This window comes from Strigops habroptila, chromosome 1 (genome assembly GCF_004027225.2).
Source record: "Strigops habroptila isolate Jane chromosome 1, bStrHab1.2.pri, whole genome shotgun sequence".
Classification (NCBI taxonomy): Eukaryota; Metazoa; Chordata; class Aves; order Psittaciformes; family Psittacidae; genus Strigops; species Strigops habroptila.
This window is the reverse complement of record NC_044277.2, coordinates 106,753,889-106,774,147: the sequence shown is the minus strand read 5'-3', so window position 1 is coordinate 106,774,147 and position 20,259 is coordinate 106,753,889. Positions and strand designations below refer to the sequence as shown.

The 20,259-nt window shown below is 38.8% G+C and overlaps 1 protein-coding gene across 1 annotated transcript in view; it reads left to right on the top strand.

The window, feature by feature from the left end:
- Positions 1-20,259, top strand: part of PTPRN2 (protein tyrosine phosphatase receptor type N2) — a 590,472-nt gene that overhangs the window by 485,176 nt on the left and 85,037 nt on the right. The window contains exon 14 of the mRNA XM_030483611.1: positions 16,395-16,589. Coding sequence (XP_030339471.1) covers positions 16,395-16,589 — 195 coding nt within the window. The remainder of the gene's footprint in view (positions 1-16,394; positions 16,590-20,259) is intronic.

Below are 20,259 nucleotides of genomic sequence, written 5' to 3'. Positions count from 1 at the left end.
CTTTCCTGTGAACATGGTCTTCTGCATCATTGATAATGCTCAGCAAAATGTTGCCCATAATGGAATTTAAAGGCACAAGTTAGAATGCACTGAAACTGGCTTCAGTAAACCAGCCTTTTAATATTTTGTGCCAATAATGTTCTTTTTAATTTTCCTTCATCTCCGCCAAAAGAACTTCCTTTAAAAAGCGAGGGGGCAATGACGAAACAGTCTACAATGAAGTTTGTTCTTAAACTGCCTGAAGTATTCCATGTTACGAGCCATATGCTGTCAGTGCAGCTGGATTACATCATCAGCTGTTTTAAAAATTTGTTCAAATAACCTGGTTTGGCAGGCATATAATTGTAAATTATATGTTAAATTCTACATTATTACATGTATTACATTATATATAAATTATATATTCCTTTGTCAGATGCAGTCTTATTAATTACATGATCCTTTTGGATTTAAAGCCACCAAGAACTTCTGCGTGCTTTTATAGATTTGATCCTGCTGGTATTTTTTATTAGAGATGTTAAGAACACACTATTTACGACAATTACAATAAATATTTTGCTGCAAATATTTTAAAAGACTCCAACTGAAAGAATCCACTGGAGACATACTCTCTACTTAATCATCATGCCTGGTTTGTGTGTTTAAATACAGATAATTCACTACCTCTAATATGGCTTCTACACTGTAGACTGACTTTTGTAAGCAAACTTGTTATTATAGTATTAGCCCTTAATGTTACAGTAATACTGTATATCAACTCCTTAGAAAATTGATTTTTGTGCGGTGAAATAGAAAAAAGAATGGAAAATTTTTCTGTTCTTATTTGTCAAGTTCTTAGTAGTTTTCAAATTAACATCAGGATTGGGACCAAAGTAAGCTGGTGTCCTGGGTTCAGCTGTAACAGTTATTTTTCTCCTTCTTAGTAGCTAGTGCAGTGCTGCTGGTAAACTGGAGATAATCAGTACCATAAGTATTACCTCTTACGTATGTAAAACTTCATTTTCAAGGACCCTCCTCCACTTCAGCAAAAAAGATATCACTGAGGTCAAGGTGTATTCAGTACATGAGTATTTAGTAAACATTTCATAGGGAATACGATTAGTAAGGATTTTGGATAGATGAAAATTTTGCCTTAAGGCGGAATGCTAGGAAGGGCTTGCTTGTGTTTTCTTCTGGGAAAACAAAGGACAATGCATTTTTAATCTTTTCTTTTCCTGCGTCCTTATTAAAAGAGAAAAAAAATATAATCTTGAGTGACTATGTAAAGCAATAAGACAAACTGTAATTGTTTCTAATAAAGCATACACAGGGAGGCCTGTGTATTAGAAGAGTTCTTGTCCATTTAAGTCCGCTTATTGTGTATTATATGAACAATTTTCTCTATCTTTAATTAGAATTTTTTCTTAAAATAAATTCTCAGGAACCTGCAAATACATTGTATATAATGTTGTTACATAAACCACTGTACTTCGAGGTGAGACAGTTTTGACAATGTACGATTATACTACTCAATAGTCATACATTGCAATAATGGGAGAGGAAAAAGAAGTGGGGAGTTTTAAGGTGATGAGAGTTTACCTTATGCTTAAACACTTCTATGAAGTCGGTGGGTGGCCAAAGCAGAATGAGGCAAAACAGAAGGTTTACAGATACAGATTTAACTTTTAATCTTGTTGGTTTGGGGTTATATTGAGGTTTTTTGTTTGTTGGTTGGTTTGGGGTTTTTTTGTTTGTTTGTTTGTGGGTTTTGTTTGCTGGGGTTTTTTTAATCTGGTTAGTGTTCAGAACAATCCAGAATTCCTGTGATGAAGTGGACTATGTAATTCCCTAACCTTGCTTCCTGTGGTAGCCATAAAATTAAATTAAATAGTAGTAATGTTCAGAATAGCATTTCAAAATTCTGTATGAATTTGTAAATCTGCAGAAGTTTATCAAACATACCTGTTTGATAATTGGGGTATAAATAAATAAATAAATAGGGGTATATTTGCTATCATACCTCTAACATTGAAAGTCAGCTTCAAAATACTGCTTAATGAGAAATGCCCACTTGAAGTGCTGAAGCTCAATGGCACAGATTTCAGCGGGCGCTTCAGGAAATCTGTGTTTGAGTTTGTTGTATCTGTCTTTGAGGAGCAGTGCTCTCCCATTGCCTCCTCCCCTGCTCTGCCCGCTGCTCTAGCACCCGCCGCTCCAGCAGTGGTGCAGCCCTGGGTAACTGTACTGGCTGTGTGAGAGAGGTTTATTGGGCTCATGATGAATGGCTCTCCTCCAAGCAGGTCCTAGTTAAGAAAATAACTTTTGTAAATTACTCAGTGTTGGAGAATGAGACTGGCCCTGACCAGAAAGGGTTTTACCTTCACAACCCATGTCCTGGGCTGCTGCAGCACTGGCAGTGCAGCAACACTTTTGAGTAAAACACTCTTTATATTAGGGCTGATAGGTGGAGAGAGAGGTTTTTTTGCAGGTGTAGAAGGAAAATGAATATGCATGCAACTCCTGGAATGCTTGGATGAGAAGGTGCCATGTGGGTTTAGGTGTCAGAAATATAAACCATCATTTCCAAGTAGTTGGCTGTTTATCTGCATAGGATTAGTACAAAGCGGCAAAGAGGAGGTGATGTTGGCCCTCTCCTCTTAAGTGACTTCGTTTATTTTGCCCTGTCTAAAGAGTACAGTATTTGAGCTTAGTGTTTTGTGGAACAAGGGCAAACATGCTGCAAGCATCTTGCAGTATAATTCCTGTGTATTTAGGATGTAAGAAAATCTAAGAAAAAATAGTAAGAGGGGAAATTTAGTGACTCATTTATAATTACTGGGAAATCCAGAGTCCTTACCCAAACACTCATTTCTTAGAAAATGTGCTGGAGGTGCTCTGGACTTGCAGGCTGCATCTTGCCTGGTAAATTAAACCAGTAAATTGTTCGAATGGCCCTGGCACCATTTCAGGCCAACTTTCTCCCAAAGAATTGCTCAGCACAGGTAGCACAGGCCAATAAAAAGACATGTATGTGTTCACTGGTCAGTTTTCTTAATAATCTGGCTGTGGCCAGCCAGTTTTAGAGGGTGAGAATTACTGTTGCTTTATCTGCTCTAACTCCCCATCCTGGACCTTTGAGGTGTGGGCTCCCGCTCCCAAGCATCCTGCTCCTGAACATCCCACTTCTGCTTCAGAGCCCCTTCCACTCATCCCTGCTGTGCCATGGGCTGTTTGCCAGCTGAATGTGGGCTGGTTCTGGATAAGCACAATGGATTGTCTCCCCCTAGTAAATTGATTATATCCCAGTGCCTGTATGTTATAAAGAAGCCAAAGATAACCGCAGCCTTGCCTAATGGGCTGGAGAGTATTTGATTTGCAGTCCCAGGCCATACATCATCTCAAGTGTCCCGATTTCTTTCTGGAATAACTATGCTGTCTTCAGTGGCATTTTTTTTCTGATGTAATGTAGAGGATAATCAGGCCTGTCTTTGCTACACACTTCCGCCCTTTTTTGAGTTTTAGGATTTTCCTTTTTCTTTTGGAGCAGCTCTGTTATCATGTTTCAGATTTGACACATTCTTCCATTGTATATTCTCTGAACACTCAGCAGCTAGCACTGTGGTCTGGCTTGCTGAACCTTTCATATTCCTTCAGAGTGCTGTAGTAGAAGAATAAACTATATTTTTTAAAAGTTTTTAACTGGGAAGTTTTTCATATTTGCAGAACAAATCTTGTACCAGGGTCATCTTCCCTGGAAGAAAGTAGGAGTTAATTTTGTGTACATAAAGAACCGTTGTAGGTGATGTTTGTCTGTTCTTGTGGGACCATGTTGCCTGCAAGCAGAATTGGGTTGCAGTTTATTCTCTGAAGTCTATAAGGTACATAAAAAGCATTCTTCCTACTGCTTTCTTCTGCGTACATCTGTTCATCCTGCACACAGGTCTCACACGGTGGGCAGTGAAAGGGAAGAGGAGAGTGGATGCAGTGTCGCTTCCTTTCTCCTTCTTCACGCGGGCTGGAAGACGTGTTGTGCTCGGCAGCATGCTGTCAGAGCAGGTCCATGTCCTGCCCAAAGCCTGCGAGATCTCAGCTTCAGGGATCTTTGCTCTTCCTGCACTGTGTTTGTATTCAGCCTTAGGGAAGGAGTTGAGGCTTACTGCAGCCACCTAAGGTTTTACCCTGGTAAATCCATACAGACTTGCCTATTTTGTGGGACAGATGAAAAAAAGGTAGATTTCAAATCTCCCTGTAGCCCTGTTGTGCAGCTCTTACAGGGATGTCGCCAAGTGGAATATTCTAAGTGGACTGTGATGGTTTTGCTCATTTTATTGTGGTATAAACTGTAAGAAAAGAAGTTTGGGCAGAGCAGACTGGAGTTCTCCTGGAGTCAGGCTGCTCAACTGCTCCAATATTCCCAAAGGCACAGGTGAGACATGCATGTCAAGCGTCCTTGGGGGCGCACATGACATGGGAGGACAGGGGGACCCATGGATGGCCTGTGTGCAGAGTACAGAGTTGGATGTTGAGACTGTGATTTGTGTTGACTGGACAAGAATCCCCATTTCATTCCTCACAAGAGGGACAAAGCTACAGTTCCAGGGACAAGGACTTCCTATCTCAGATATTTTTCTTTTCACATGTTTACATGCACAACATAGATCTAAATGCTTTCTAGCAGTTTAAAGAACTGTGAAAAAAAATTTGAGTGATTAAATGCACACCAGCAAGGTATGGTAAAGGACTGAGGCAACTCACCTACTTCTTTGTACTGTGATTTTTGCTATTTTAGGTTCTAAGCTCTCATAGCACCAGTATATGTCACTACAGTGTAAGTCAGCTGGGGCGTTCTTGCAGCTTTTTGTATTCTAGTTCAAGTTCCCAGCTTTCAGTGTGCAGATCCAGTTTTCATCACTTGTATTCTTACCAAACAACCAAACCAAGACTGTAAAAGAATGGTCCTTAGAAGTTAAATCCTTCAAAGAACCAAAATTAATTTGGAGGGGCTGGGAAAGAATAGCTTTTGAATTGGAGAAGATAAAGTTTAGTGTAGGTGGCTTATCCAAAGGAGAAAATGCATGAGGTTTTCCCTAAGCTTTGCTGGCCAGTTTTCTAGACTTTTTGCTGAAGACGAATGAATTTTATTGATGTTTTGGTGGGATGACTGCATTCTGAACAAGCACAGATTTTGATCAGGGAAATAGTTTGTTGAATTTTTAATATTTTAGACTGCTATAATCCTATTAATTTTTTTTTGTGCAGTTTTTATTTTTCTGTTTTCCTGTCATATGTGCAGGCTTCTTGATGATTCCTGCTTTTTCCTTCCGCATAGGACTGCTGCTGCTTTGCAGAACCATGTTCACTCCCTTTCCCTTCATCACATGTTACCTAACTTGGAGATACATGCATTTCATTCAGGTGGGAAGGCTTTTCCTTGATCATGCTGTCAGACAACAGCAGAGATATATGGTTTGCAGTGGGCTGCAGTGGAGCCATAACTACCAAGCGTACCCATTTCCTACTACTGCTGGTCTGAACATCTCCCTAATCTTCAAAAATGTATCAGGAAGAGTATTCGCATGTCAGAGAAATATCGATCTTTTCCACTATTAATAGAAGAATGAGGGAAAGATGAAAAAGAAGGATTCAGTATACTGCTACTTTTCTGACAGTGTGGGGAAAAGACACTTGGATTTTAAGTTTTTCCAACTTCTCTCCTGGAGTTCATTCTGGCTTCCTGGGAAAGAAAAATGCCTCCTGTGGAGTGAAACAGTGTGATTTGCTGGAAGAGGTTTTGTTGCAATGAAGGGTACCAGTGGCTGGCTATCTATGTAAGAGGAGAAATGTGGTGGAGCTGAATGTAATTTTGAGAGGAAGAACAATCTACAAATGTAAATCCATGTTATATAGTGAAACTATGTCATACAGCATCTCCTTCTATACTCTGAGGAAATAATAGTACAGTAAAACGGGAACGTGAGCATGTAAATTCCATATACTGTCACCCACAAGAGTGAAATAAAGAGCTGCAATTCCTAATTAACCTCACTGGAAAGCTCTTGGGTGTGAAGTTAAAACATACAGAAGGCTTGCCTGGCCAGCTGTTCCAAATTTCAGCTTCGTTTTGAAGGTCTGGGTCAACCCAATGGCTCTCCAGGCATTGTTGACTAATGATTTTGTTTGCTTGTTTGAGGACTTTAGAAGTTAATTAAGTATAAATCAATGCTTGAGGCTTCTGTGAGTGCTGGTCACTCCACTGCTGAAGGAACACTGCAGAAATGAAGGGACTGAGGAAAAAGTGACAAGAATGATTAAGGGCATGGAGAAAACTCGTATGAAGAGAGATTGAAAAGACAAATTATTTCTTCTAGAAAAGTAACAAGTGGCAGTGTAGAAAATAAAATAAATATATATAAAATAAGGAACTGAAGAAAGAGTGAAACTCTTATTCTGTCTTCTGCTTAGCACAAGGGCAAAGATGTTCAGTTATATTAAATACATAAGAGACTAATAGAGGACAAGCTATCTGTATAATAAAACTGCAACGTGCAACACTATTTCTGCAGAATGTTGTTGATACACAAGTTGTTAGCAGGCAGATGAAGAAAAAATATAAAAATATTCTAGGTAATAAAATAGCTGATGATGTTTTAGAAGATGTCTATAATTTCATGCCCCAGGTCTTAAAATAATCCAAAATTAGGATGTGAGAGTTTTAGGTGTGTGCCTACCTTGTTATGTGTTCTCCTGTACTGTTCCCATGGTGCTTCTTGCAGACAAACTGGTGCCTGATGGAGAGGTCCAAGGTGGAGTAACAACTCCTGTGCTTGCTTAAGTTGGCAGAGAGACTCGGGAGCTTCAGTAATGGCCAAGGAAGTTCTTTTGTTTAAAAGGAAACACACGCATTAACTCCTTGCTGCAGGGTATTTATGGGGAGTGGTGCCATGGGGCAGTCAGGGGTGGTGGGGAGGTCTGCAGCTCTCCTCGGAGTGGGCGGTGCCAGGATACAACTGTGATCCACTTTAGAGCATAGTTGTACGCAGGGACAGTGCATTTTTGCAATGTGCATTTTTTGCTATTGCTGTTTTCTTCAAAATACGAATTCTCTGATCATCAGTACTGATTGAGTATAAAACCTCTATTAGTTTTTTCCAGTCTCTTGTAACACTAATAAAGTGAATGTGTAGAAATATTGACCAACATTTTTAATCCTTGAAGGCTTTTGTGGTGTATAATAGAAAGAATGTCTGTTCTCAGAGGCAGGATGGAACTCATACATACTATTTTTTCCTGTAGTTCAGCAGAGTTTCTCTGTATTACCAAAGATTTGGCTCATAATAGCCGGCTCTGACCTACTAGCAACTTTGTGCTTTATAGATCTCTTTTTTTTTTTATGTTGTTTCCTTGTTCACAAAATTTGCATTTGTTCTTCCTCGCAGAGTTAAAGGGTGATCTCATTTTTATTTTCTGTGGGGAATGGGTGGAAAGCGATGACTTTAGTTTTCAAATCAGGAGAGGGTAATGACTGGCAATTTCAACAGTCATGATAGATGATGGTATGAAAAAAGATTTGTTGCTAATGGCCATCCTTGATAAATATTTCCTTATCCCAGCATCACCTCTTGTGTGGATAGCTACCTGTTATAGAAAAACAACAAAAAAAAAAGTATTTGAGGTTTTTAGATGTTTTTAGGATTACTTTTTGTATTTCTCTGACTGGTTTTAGTACCTTTGTTACCATGAATGCAGTTACACAGGCTTAAGGAGAAGCAATAATAGTCTTTGAAATGAGATAAAATAACATTTCTAGACATAAACTTGTGGCTATATGTTTGTTTCTTTCCAAGCTGGAAGTGCATGCTAAGTCCTGCTGGCAGCTGGGAATTCTTATTTCTAGCAGAAACGATGTCCCATTTTTAGTCTTTCAGGGCAATAAAAGAGTGGACTACACAGCCTTAATGTATAGTTTTCCTGAGAAACTACAGCTGGCTTGGGACTGTGTTTTTTGCCTGCTTTGGGCCCCAGGCAACTATAAACGCTGGGAGTGAAAAAGGAAACATTTGTGACAGTTATCTTTTAGAGCACTGACATCTGCTGGAAGCTGGTTGGGCTTTGGGTGGGTTAGACAAAGTCAAAATACACGATGAATTTGCGCATGGTTCTGTGTGGCCTTTCAGGTTAATTCAATTGTTACTATGGTTTATTTGTAACTCATACTGTGCTGTATGGCTCTCACTGTGCTAGCAGTGAATTTACTGTGCAAATTCATATTAAGAAGCAGCTGTGCCCTCATGAGCATGTATTTGAGTTAGTTAAAATGAGGAAAATACGGAAAAGATCAAGTTTGTTTTACGCATTCTTTGTCTAGTTTCTCCTTAAGAAATCCTTCCTGTCCCAGCTTTATACTTACCATATACTTGTAAAGCACTACATGCAACCACAGCTGAAATGTGGGAAATGCAATTTAGAGGCCAGCATTGGTTGAAACCACACAAAAAAATATTCCTTTTTTATTTGGGGGTGGGGGGGGTGGGGAGAAAAAGGTCAATCTCATATCCTGCTGCTTCCAGAATTACAGTTGTCTGAACTGCGAGACCATGAATGCTCAGACACTGTCAGGAACACCGTGAGAAAAACCTGGGTGCTTTTACACCAGTAGATCTCAGGTGACTTTAGGTCTGTGGTTTGCAAATGTTTCCTATTAGAAATAGTCCTTGGTTTCCATGGAGGCATCCAGGTAGTGTCTTTAAATTCTGAGAGAAACCACCATGATGTCACTATGACCATGATGTCGTTATGCAGGGAAGATATCAGTTCAAATCAGTTTGTAAAAACCATGAACTTCCTTCATATATTTTCTATCATCTGTGAAGTCCAGTGTACTGCAATCATGTGAAGTCAGGCATCTGTTTCATAAAACTCTTCCAGCTTCTAGAAATCAAACTTATAAACTGTTGTACTTTCACAATCCCAGTTGAAGTGGTCTCTTGCATTTTTGTATAGGAAAAAAATTCCCGGTAGAGTAACCTAAACATGGTCTTCAGATTTCACTGATGCTTTGGAAGGCAGTATTATCCTGAAAGAGGCCTGTGCTTTCCTGGCATGGATAGCAAGGAAAACACACTACTGTTTTTTCAGGGAAATATCATTAGACCTATGCAGTCACATCTTTCATGTGACTTTCATCCTATGTGGTGACAGGAACCACATAAAAGACCTTTCCCTCCTTCAGGAGCTTCTGGGCTACTTAGATGTCTGCCTCACTGAGGAGAGGTTACTGAAAGAATTAAAATAAAAATATTTCCTTAAACTGTATTGCATAGGCAGCATCTTTGGTTCCGTACAAGCCAGAAATTTTCACATCTGCTAGACTTCTGGAGATATATACAAGATCATGATGCCTTTTTGTTTGATATGGTAGGATAAGACTGTGCAAATGTTTGAATTTAAAGAGAGGGAATAAAGCAAATAAATACAAATAAAGGAAAAGTAGTTTTCCATATAAAGATAGCAGTGTTTTCTGTGCCTTTCCCCTCCTTCATGACCTCTACTCTCTTTGTGTACATGCAGAAAGGGGAATCGTAATTACATGAGTAATCACCAGGAAACACTCACAATGCTAAAATAATTGAATTTTTTTATTTCACAGGCCATAATTAAAATTGGGGTTTTGTTAGGAAAATGAGTCTCAAGCCTGTGTTTGACTGCAATGCTCTCAAAGAGAAACAGCAGCCCTGCCCTTTATGTCATTTAGAAACCAAACAAAGCAAAATCCCTACACCAAGACTCAAGACTTCTATCCAGATATACAGAGTGTGGTGCAGTACGAGAGGGCAGGTAGTAAACTGAACTAGACAGAGGGCAGGTAGTAAACTGAACTAGACGGACTAAGGCTGTATTGACAATCAAATAAATAACATTTTACTTTCTTCTGTTTTTTTTCTCCCAAGATCTGTTGCATCCAAGTCTAGATAAATAAGAACTATACAGAGTATGGTTATGTAATGATAGTTTTGTTGCTGTGTTTCTCAATATATTACACAAGCATTTTTCCAATATCTCCCTTTGTTCCTTTCCTGAAGGCACACTGATCTCCATAGTTGCCTTTTCCGGCAAGGGTAGAAAATATATGTACAAATATTCCACATATGTAAGCAGCTCTTTTACTCCTGGACAAAAAGTATGTTAAAATGAAACTAAAGCTTGAAAGTATGTTTCAATAACTCAAAAATAAATGGTAATAAAGCTGTAATTATCCCCAAAGCTACAAACACAGTAAATAAAGTTAAATTTATAACACCTGCAAGCATATTAAGTATGCAAAAGCAAAACAAAGGCAGCCAAATGACTTTAGCTTCACCCTGTAGTAACACTAAGCAAATTTAGTTAGAGAATAATGATGTTTGTAGTCCTAGATTCATTTGTTTAAAAAAATGAGCTTACCTTATTTTTTTCATTTTTTGAATCTCACTGTGTTATGACTGCATCCACAGCAGAACAGTTGAATCCATGCTGTACGTGCAGACCTCAGCTCATCCTGTTAATAATGCCGCCTTAGTTTAAAGGAAAGTGAGGCTACTATTTAATTCAATGTATTAGAGCTGAGAAGAAAAACATTTTTAAAGATCTTATTCTTCCATATCTAGCATTTAAAAGTTTACATATATTCTTAGTTTTCATTGTGTATTTTGTTATAAAGTATAGCATTGAATCTTTTAGAATTAATAGTCAGCATTTTTTAATTTAAAATTTCTACAAAGCAATTTTGTTTCTCATGGAAAATGAACACAGTGCTATTGTGATCATGCCTGCTTAAGCAGATTTGTTTCTGATAGAACATTAGGCAGGTCAGGTTGAAAGGGCTCGATGTACACTCAGCTATCACTTTTAATAAACAGTAATTTCTTTGTCTAATGTCTCTGCATTTTATTAATAATTATACCATGGAAGGGCTTATCCTCTCTTATATTTTGTTAATTCTGAAAATAATGGTGTCACACTTGTTTCTGGCCTAGCTCAGGATATTTCCATTTGAATTTGTCAAGCAAAAGATTTTTAAAAGTGTGGAAATGTTAGTCGTATTTCCTGGACTTTATTTTTGGATTTATGTAAATTTGGCTATCGGTTACAAAAAATAGATTATTTTCATTAATATATACTAATTAAATTACATATATTTTTCTAAATAATCTGGAAAGTTGTAATTTCCCTCAAATCCTGGGGCTCCTATTAAGCAGATCTGAGGTCAGTGTGGCTGGGAAAAAAGAGCAGTATTTTAGATATGAAGCTACTTTGGATTGAGCAACTTCATTTACAGTGCACCTTGTACCAGCTAGATGAGAATGATTCATGTGCTGTGGTCAGTGGCTGGACTTAGGCTACCTGAAGATATTGCGTAGCATATTTGCATTCAGTAGGCATATTTTAATAAACAGCAACATACTCACTGGAGGCAGCTTGTGGTAGAGTGGCTTGTCTTAAAGGCTAGCGAGTGGAAAGCCAAGATGCAAGTTTGCCATCTCTTAACCGAGATCCTCAGGTCAGGTCTCTGCCTGTAACATGCCACCCTGAGGTTTTCAAGTACAAGTTTTGCAAATAGGGGAAAAGATTCAGTATTGACCATTCAGGCCTTAGTTCCAGCTGATTTTAGTTACATATACCTATACTCTTAGTCCTTACCAGGGTGTATACATAGATTTCTCTCCAAAATCAAACATTTTAGCAAACTGTGGTCTTAAGAGATTTTCCAGATACCTACTATGTTAGTTGGAACTTGATGGAAGATAAAAGTTTCTGCAAATTATCGTTTTCTCTCTTGCCCTTCTGTGATGCAGATGGCTGCAGTGCATCAGGAAGACAAGTGGCAGCAAATGCTGCTGCTGTCACTGGCTGAGGATGTCTCTAAGAGGTGGCCTGGCACTTTGGTGGTGGCAGGCAGGTTGCATCTCTAGACCAGGCCTGGACAGGTACCTGTGGGCCTCGTTTCTGAACAGACTTGATGCCTCCTCGGTTTTCTTAGTCGTTTCTTCAAATTGAGAGATCCACCTAACAAAACATAGTGGCAAGACTAGCTCTCCATCCATGTGGGTTGTTGTCCATGTCTCTTAATGCCCTTCTTTAAAATGTGGATAAATTACATTTATACCACAGTATGGTTCATTCAGAAGTGGACTGCATGGATTTGAAAATCCATTTTTTGTACCTGAGGGAAATAGTTGTTGCCTTGTGTTTCTCCCTGTCTCTGTGAGGACAACCAAGTATTAGGCACACTTTAAAACCTCCTTGGAAGACTTCCAGGGGTTTTCTGAGAACATTGTTTATGGTTTGTTTAAGGTTATCAGTTATGTTTCAAATAAAAAGCTCTCTACAGATGATCATTGCTCTGTACTTTGAACTCATTTAACTGGACATTATTTACAGAATATTTATCTTGGTTATGGCAGTTTTTGTCACACAGCGATATTACTTTTCCATTATATAGTGCATGTGACCACCACATAAGTTTGATAATAAATGCTGGGAAATAAAAAACAGAATAAGTGCCTCAGTGTGATAGCAATTCCCATGTGATGGGAAATAATGTCATAAACTTCAAATTACCTTTTAAATAAATGTTTACGTCCAACCCATCCATTAGATCATAGCCTGAAGGGTCAGAAGGATCATTTCTTCATATTTCACTGTATGCATTATGATTGCTTTTTTAGGTGTAAATGATGTTTTTAAATGAAGAATGGCACTCAAACTATACACAAACAACGGCTAGACATTACTGAGTCGCAGTACGGCAGAAATAGCCTCAGCCACTCAGCTAAATATAGAAGTGCAGCAGTAAATTGAACTCATTCTTAGAAAATATTTTTAATGGTGTGCATGCTGAGACGATACAGAAATACAGCTTGTGTCATTCTCACAGTCTGTAGCTTTGACATTTTAGTCAAGTTTAAATTCTAAGTGTGGTTTGGTAGATGGCTGATTTGCTAAATGCTTATGAGGGTAAACATTTTGGAGAGTGGGGAAGAGCATCCCTATTTTTCTAAGTGTGCGGAGAAGTGTATGGGTAGCAGATACCACATTAGTGAGGGTTTTAATCATCTAGAGCTTTGTGTGCTTGTGAAGTGATGACACCTCTTTAAGTGCCCAGGCATGATGTTTCCCTGAGAGCATCTGGTGTGAAACACCCCACACGTTGAGATGCTGCTATTCCCAATACCTTCCACGGGAAGGAGACATTGCTGACCATCTCAAGAATGAAGCAAACCCACATCCCATATTTAGACATTTCCTAGCTCTGAGCTGGACCTCCCCAGTCCATATGTCCTGAAGGAGCCTTTTTGGCTCCCCAAAACACCCCACACATGAAAGCTTTTATACATGGTGGTGTTAACTGTGTTATCCCTGCAGTGCTTAGGCTAAAAACCCAACCAGAAGTTGAAATGGTGGAGCTAACAAAGAGGTGGCTTTGAAAAAAGGGAAGCTGTAGGTGTCCTGAGGTTGCTGATGTACACACGGGAATGGGGCAGGTTCCTCAACCTGTGCTGGGCTGGCTGGGAGTGGGGGAAGGAAGAGCTGTTAAGGGCTGTTAGACCAGTCTGGAAATAAATTCAAACAAATACCCTCTGTTTACAGTCAGGGGAAACCCCATTGTCTTGGAGATTTAAAACACCAACCAAGAAATTCAGTGATGTTTTTGCTACAACTATGATTTGACCTTCCTGTTTACATTAAACTTTTTTTATGGCTGTGTGCAGTGACGTGGTTGCTTTGTTTAAGGTATTTGACAGTTACAGCAGTTCTGGGAATAATTGTTTTGGTTATATATATGTCAGGAAAGAAAAATGTTAATATTTGAGATCAGGTTACTTTTTTTTTTTTAACTTATTTATATTTGTGGTGTTTCTTAACTTTACCTTCTTTTGTGAGGACCATTAACAATGTTAAATTTAGTTTTAAAACAATGTTTCTTAGTAACATATTAAATATTTTGTCCAAAACATTCTTTTTAGCTGGAGGTTAATCTACTCCAGAACCAGTTGGCTATAATTTTGCTTCTTTTGTCACTATCATTTGTATAGAAATGGTATATTAACTTCTTAGAGTTCACTTGATCCCAATTTCTTTTTTGTTAGTTGAGGTCTATAATCCTTTCCACAGCAACCACTTGTAAAAGCAGAGGATTATGACTTGAGGCAGGATATGAGCAGCAGGAACAGATCAACTTAAAAACAAAGATCCTGCTGAATACAAATGCTATTGTTAGCATGGAGTTGGGGTGAGTCAAGTAGCAGGATGTCAATTAGAATATAATAAATTCATATCTAAGCCACATGGCATGCTAGCCAGAAGACACATCCTTTCAGCAGTTATGTGATAGACTACATATCTTTATACCTTTCCTTATTATACTTTTGCCTAGTCAAATAAACCATTTTCTCTGAGAATGGCTCTTATCTAAGTATCTGCACAGCTTTTTGGTTTTCTGTTTAGTTTAACTGACGTATCTAATATGTGTCTGAATGTCAAAGCATTTTTGGAGGATTCCTCCCCCCCCCCCAATACTTTTTCATGTTAAGGTCTGTAGGAAGTAAAAAAGGTACCAAATGTCAGAAAATGTTCTAGCCAAGTGTGGAAAAAACCCTACTTTTTTGTAAAAATTTGAAAAATTCTTAGATGGCATGGATGAAATTCATGAATATACAAATACAATGTTGGAGTCAAGTGGCAGTTTCACTTGGGACAGTTTGTACAGTTATTCTGACAACTGTCAACACATACCAGGAGAAATCTGTGCCTCCCAAACTTCTGTTGACTGTATTTTTGTAATAGACAACAAAACATATCCTGGTTATTATGATACAAATTTTGTCTCAGTGTATCTTAATTTGTGTGTGTATATATATATGTATATACACACATACATACATATATATAAAAAATTTATTACACACCAAACAATAGTAAAATTCCACATAAGCATCTCTAATGGAAAGTCAAACAGAAGCCTTGGTAAATGAAAATGTTTGGAGGGGTCTTTAATCATTGCCATGTGGTAGCAAGAAGAGACTCGATATAATGGTTTCAGTGGGTTTGTTTGAACACTTGATGCTGCATGGATTAGGATCCTTCTTCAGTGTCCTAAAGTTTGCAAGGTTAAAAAACCCCCACACATAGACTTAAAGTTATATTTCTAACTGTTGTCTGAAAAGATTTTATTGCACTTGATATATGGACGTTTTCAGATCATCCCACTGATGGCACTTTGGCTGCAACTATATTATCAATGAATAAGAAAACAGAAGCCGTGGCATTTCAACAGTATGAATTCTTCAGACTGTATTATTTTGTTAGCCTGAGGCAAGAAACGGTGCTCTTAGTGCTTGTCTGTGTAGAATGAGTAATCTGAGACAAATGTGTAACCACACCGTGTGTGCAATATGTCCACATACTATGGACTAGCCAGTCGTGCTGTGCGCCACAGGCAGCCAAGTATCTCTCATGGACAATAGACATATGTTAAAAAAATGATAATTTTATTACGCTGTCTGGGATTTCACTGCATATAACTGATTCTAAAGCATTATAACAATGATGGTATAACTGTGGATCTGTTTATCCCATTAGAGTCAGAATTGTGTACTGTAAGGAGCTGGTTTTGCCAGCAGGATTTTCTGTTACCTAACCAGAATTGCGAATTTTTGTGTGAATTCTGTGCATGGGAGCAACTGAAAATATGTATTCCCAGTACAATCTATTTCGGTATTTTAACATGGCTTGCATTAGTGTGTGTGATAGCTTGAATTTTCTTTCTTCGTCAAAGCTGCTTAAACAATACAGTGACAGATTTCTGCTTTTATTCTTCGTTAATGTCATTCTTCATCCTCTCTGCCCCACATCAGGGAGGAAGTGTTGTGAGTTTGCTATTTTAATGAAGAGAAATGAGGCATCTATCAACTAGGATTTATGCTGGAGAGCACATCAATTCAGTTGCCTTGAGCTTGCTGAGTTTGCATATCCAGGGCCAAGCAGCGTTCTCAATTACTCCCGTGCAACCCCATTAACTTCAGGAGGCTGAGCAGTTCAAAAGTGGCTTTGGAGAATGCAGGGTGATATTAGGGGGAAAAAAAGGCTATCTGTTAGAGAAGTCAAGCTCCAAAATATTATTTTTGGTTATCTAGAAGGAGATGTGCGTGCAGTCATAATTACACTTTCGAAAGGTTAGGGTAGTCATCATATAGTAATTTCATTGAGTATTTCTTTGTAGATCTGCCTAACAGAACAGACAACCTCCTAAAAATCACTGCAGTGAGGGGGAAAACACTTCCAGCCCTGGAAACATATTGTAAATCATATGTCTTTAGTAGGCTGCATCCTGTAATTACTCTTAACCGTAGGTTGTTTCTTCCTCTTTCTCTCTCTAGGAGCTATGTCGTCAGCGCATGGCAGTGAAAGCATCTGATCGCCCGGAGCCCCTGCATTCTTCTCGAATAAATAGCGTTTCTTCACAATTTAGTGATGGGCCCATTCCCAGCCCCTCGGCCCGGAGCAGCACATCATCCTGGTGTGAGGAGCCGGTCCAGTCCAACATGGACATCTCCACCGGTCACATGATCTTGGTAAGGCATTTTTGTCTTCACGGCATGAGAAATTTCATCAGAATTTAAAGCACCTGCTCAGCTTTTGGAAAGAGAGAACTTTTAAAGAAAGGGAAGCTGTCTTTTCACAGGTAAAAAGTATTCCTGAGCTTTTTATAATTAAAACTAAAGGGCTTTTTATTTCCATTTCCTTTTCATTAAATCTGGGGTTTTTTCCTCTCTGGGGAACATTCTTTTATCTTGCACATACGAATTGTTTGTGTGCTTGCTTTAAAAAAAGATAAGCCCTCTGTTGTCTGTCCTATTAATTTATGTTTACCTCAGCTTGGAAAACTGAAGAAAAACTGCTAACTTTCTGATCAGCTTGCTGCTTTTTCTCATGATCTTCAGTGTGCAGTTATCTGAGCTGAGAAAGCAACAGAATATCAGTGGTATGGAGCAATTTGTTTTCCATTACCGCTAGAAAAGTGATCTGAATTTTGAGCCTTGCCTGCATTTTGTTGTCCTTGGCTGAATTTCTTCCAAGCTAGATCTCTTCTGTGTTTGAAATGGTCCAAAGATACTCTATTGATGGAGTCTGCATGGAAAGTTTGTGTTACTTCCAGACACGACTTGCAAGCAGTATTAGCGTAGAAGATGAATATGTGAAAATCAGTGTGTATGTAAGGGTCAGAGTCCAGTGGTTGGGACTGGCTGCTGCTTGCTTCTGTCTCTGTTAGCATCCTGCTGGAAGAGCCATAGAGTAATTCCTGATTTTCACGCCTTATTTTCCTCCTCCTTTAAATATTTGCTGTCTTTGTAGGGTGCGTCAAAATTAGCTGAGAAGTTAGGTGATAGTGAAGATGTCAGGTGTTATTTTGCTTTCTATATTTGATTTCTGTTTTTTATTAGTATGGCCGATCTAAAGAAAGCACCTTTTCCAGTTGGTAGTGTTGCCACGCTTTTGGAAACTTCCCTGTTGATTACGCACTGCTGAGAAGACTCAGCAGTGGGGTGTCTCAGAAGAATACTTCTCCACCATGCCATACTTTTGGGTGACAATTTTTCAACTTCTTTCTCTGTTTTTCTGGACTTATATTTGAAAGTACTATCTTCTCAGATATTTTTCGAGTTCTTATAAAACACTTTACATAATGGAGAAAGGAAAAGAAGAGCTACTTTGACCTTAGCCAAGTTACTGACCTCCTTCGGCCTTGGTTGTGTCAGCTGTAAAACTGAGCAAAAGCAGGGCAGGTTTGTAAACCAGCTGCTTCATCAGAGTATGTCATCCTGAGCAAATACTTCTTCCCCTGCCCATGCTTGTTTCCCCCCTTCCCCCCAGAAGGAGTTAATTATTATGCTCAAATCTGGTACATAAGTGCAGTTTTGAAGAGTTGCTCCCATGACAGAAAAGAATTTGTTACAGTTTTTACTGTCACATTTTTGCGTAACCAGAATTAAAATTCATTTGATTTCCTTTCATAGTTAACTAAAATGCTTGGGGATGAAAAGAATGTCTCTAATTGCCCAACCTCCAAATAAGTACAAATTCCTGTCAGAAGTTTATAAGGCAATATAGTTGTATGGAAATAAGAGTGAAATTTCCTATGTAGGCAGAATTATGATTTAACATTTGCAAACAGTTTAAGTTACTTTAAATTGAGCAAAGTTATTTTCAGTTATATTATTGGGAAAAATAAAAAATCATACAATCAATCTTAAAGCAGAGAAAGTTTCATGTGGGAACCACTTACTCTGGCTCTAGGAATTTCTGCAAAGTTGCAAGAAAGAATTGTCTTTATATGGTGATAAATAAACTTTAAAAAATACTCAGATTGGTCAGGATCATGGTTCTGCTGTTCAGTGTCCATAATTCAGTCAATCCTGTTTAGCCCTGGATGAACTCATACACATGTTAGGTATCTAACAGCATATGTTGTATCTTAGACAATGAGGGTTCAAAGAAGGGTAAAAGAAGTGCTGTAGTGTCTTGAGAGTACAAACCACACAGAGAGAATAAAAATAGTTAATTTGTTTAGTATAAAGTGAACAAACAAAAATCAGTGATTCAGGAGAGTCTGCCTCTGTGCTTTGAAATACAGCATGGGGAAAAATTGTGCTTAATGGATGTAGATGATACAATTAGGAAGAAAGTATGGGTTAGAATCAAAAGGATGCATTTAGCCTGGATATCAGGGCAAGCCTAATAGGAGGGTCAGGCAAGCAGTGGGATGTTTACTTAAGGGAAGTAGTTAAACTCTAAATTCAAGATTTGCTGAAGGCAAAGCTAGGTTAGGTATACATGGGAAGATCAGCATCATTCAGCTACAGCACTGAAGCAGATGATTGGACTTGATCAGAAATGCTTGTGTTTTGCTTCACCATGGGTCACACTGAACCTGGAGAGCTGACCTAATTTATGTTTTGCTCAAAAATAAATGCACGTATCTGTAATACCTTATTTGTCTGAATTTCTCTCCCTGTGGAGATGATGTGGCTTGTTGGACTTCAGCAGAAGCAGCTTGCCACAAGGTGGGCTTTTCCTCCCCTTGCCCTGCAGCTAGAAGTGGAGGAGAGCGAGGGGCCACTTTCATACCACTCAGTACAAGAAGTTTTCCAGTTCTTCCCATTTCCTGCTGCCATAATCCTCTCATCTTTTAAGTTTTGTAAATATTTTCCATAAAAAATACCTCAGTGCCTAAAAAGCAAGGAGAAATATTAGCAAGAAGCCTAATAAGAATGCAAATACCATCTGCTTGGCAGGTAAATGCACTTACAGGCCTGTAAATGTGTTTTTCAGCTCCACAGTGTGCAATGAAGTAGCAGTTAGCTGAGTGAGGGCTTCTCAGTCTTTATTGTTCATAGGTGCCAGCACCTCCCCAGAGAAAATAAACCAGTGGGTTGCTGATAAAGTGGCAGTGGCAATAGTTTATTTTGATTTATTTACAAGATAAATCTTTAATGAAAGTAGCTTAGAAGAAATGTGTCTGTGACTGTTGATGACTCCGTGTAATCTGGCTCAGAGGTAGCGTTGGTCAGAAACATTTCTGTAAAGATGTTTAATTTGCTGGAAAATGCTAACAGGTCATACCTGAAGTGATATCCAAGCCATGTCAGCTTTGGATTTGTTGGAGCTTGTGGCCACAGGTACTGTTTTCTTGGAGGGCTTGCTACTTGTGGTTAGCCTGTTGTTTATAGTGCCTGAGGTCTGGAGAAACCAGGAATCTTCCAAACCCATGTGGCTGTGGGGCATTCTCCTCACTTAGACTGAACCCATTCTTTCACAGAGAAAAATCCTGCATTTCTGCCACGTTCCTGTACTGCAAAGGCAATGTCTGTGCACTGCTGACAGTAGCATGAGGTAGTGTGTACTGTTGGCAAGAGGAAGCAGGGAGGACTCAGGAGGCCCAGAAGGACAGCGATAACAACATTCAGAGCTTTTTTTTTTTTCTCCTTTTCACGTTCTTTTTCCTCACATTCATAGCAGGAGGATGGCGCATATGGCACTTTTTGATTCTGTCTTTCTAAAAGATCCAGACACTTTGGAAAGTGTAATTAGAAGAGCATGTTTTATGCAGTCATGTTTGTGGCACTGGCTGGCTGGTTTCAGCATGAGCAACAACAAAGAAGTGCCCTCATTTCGGTCATTGGTTTTACAAGAAAACAATTGATTTTCAGAAGGTCACATTAAGGGAAAGAGTAGGAATTTAGG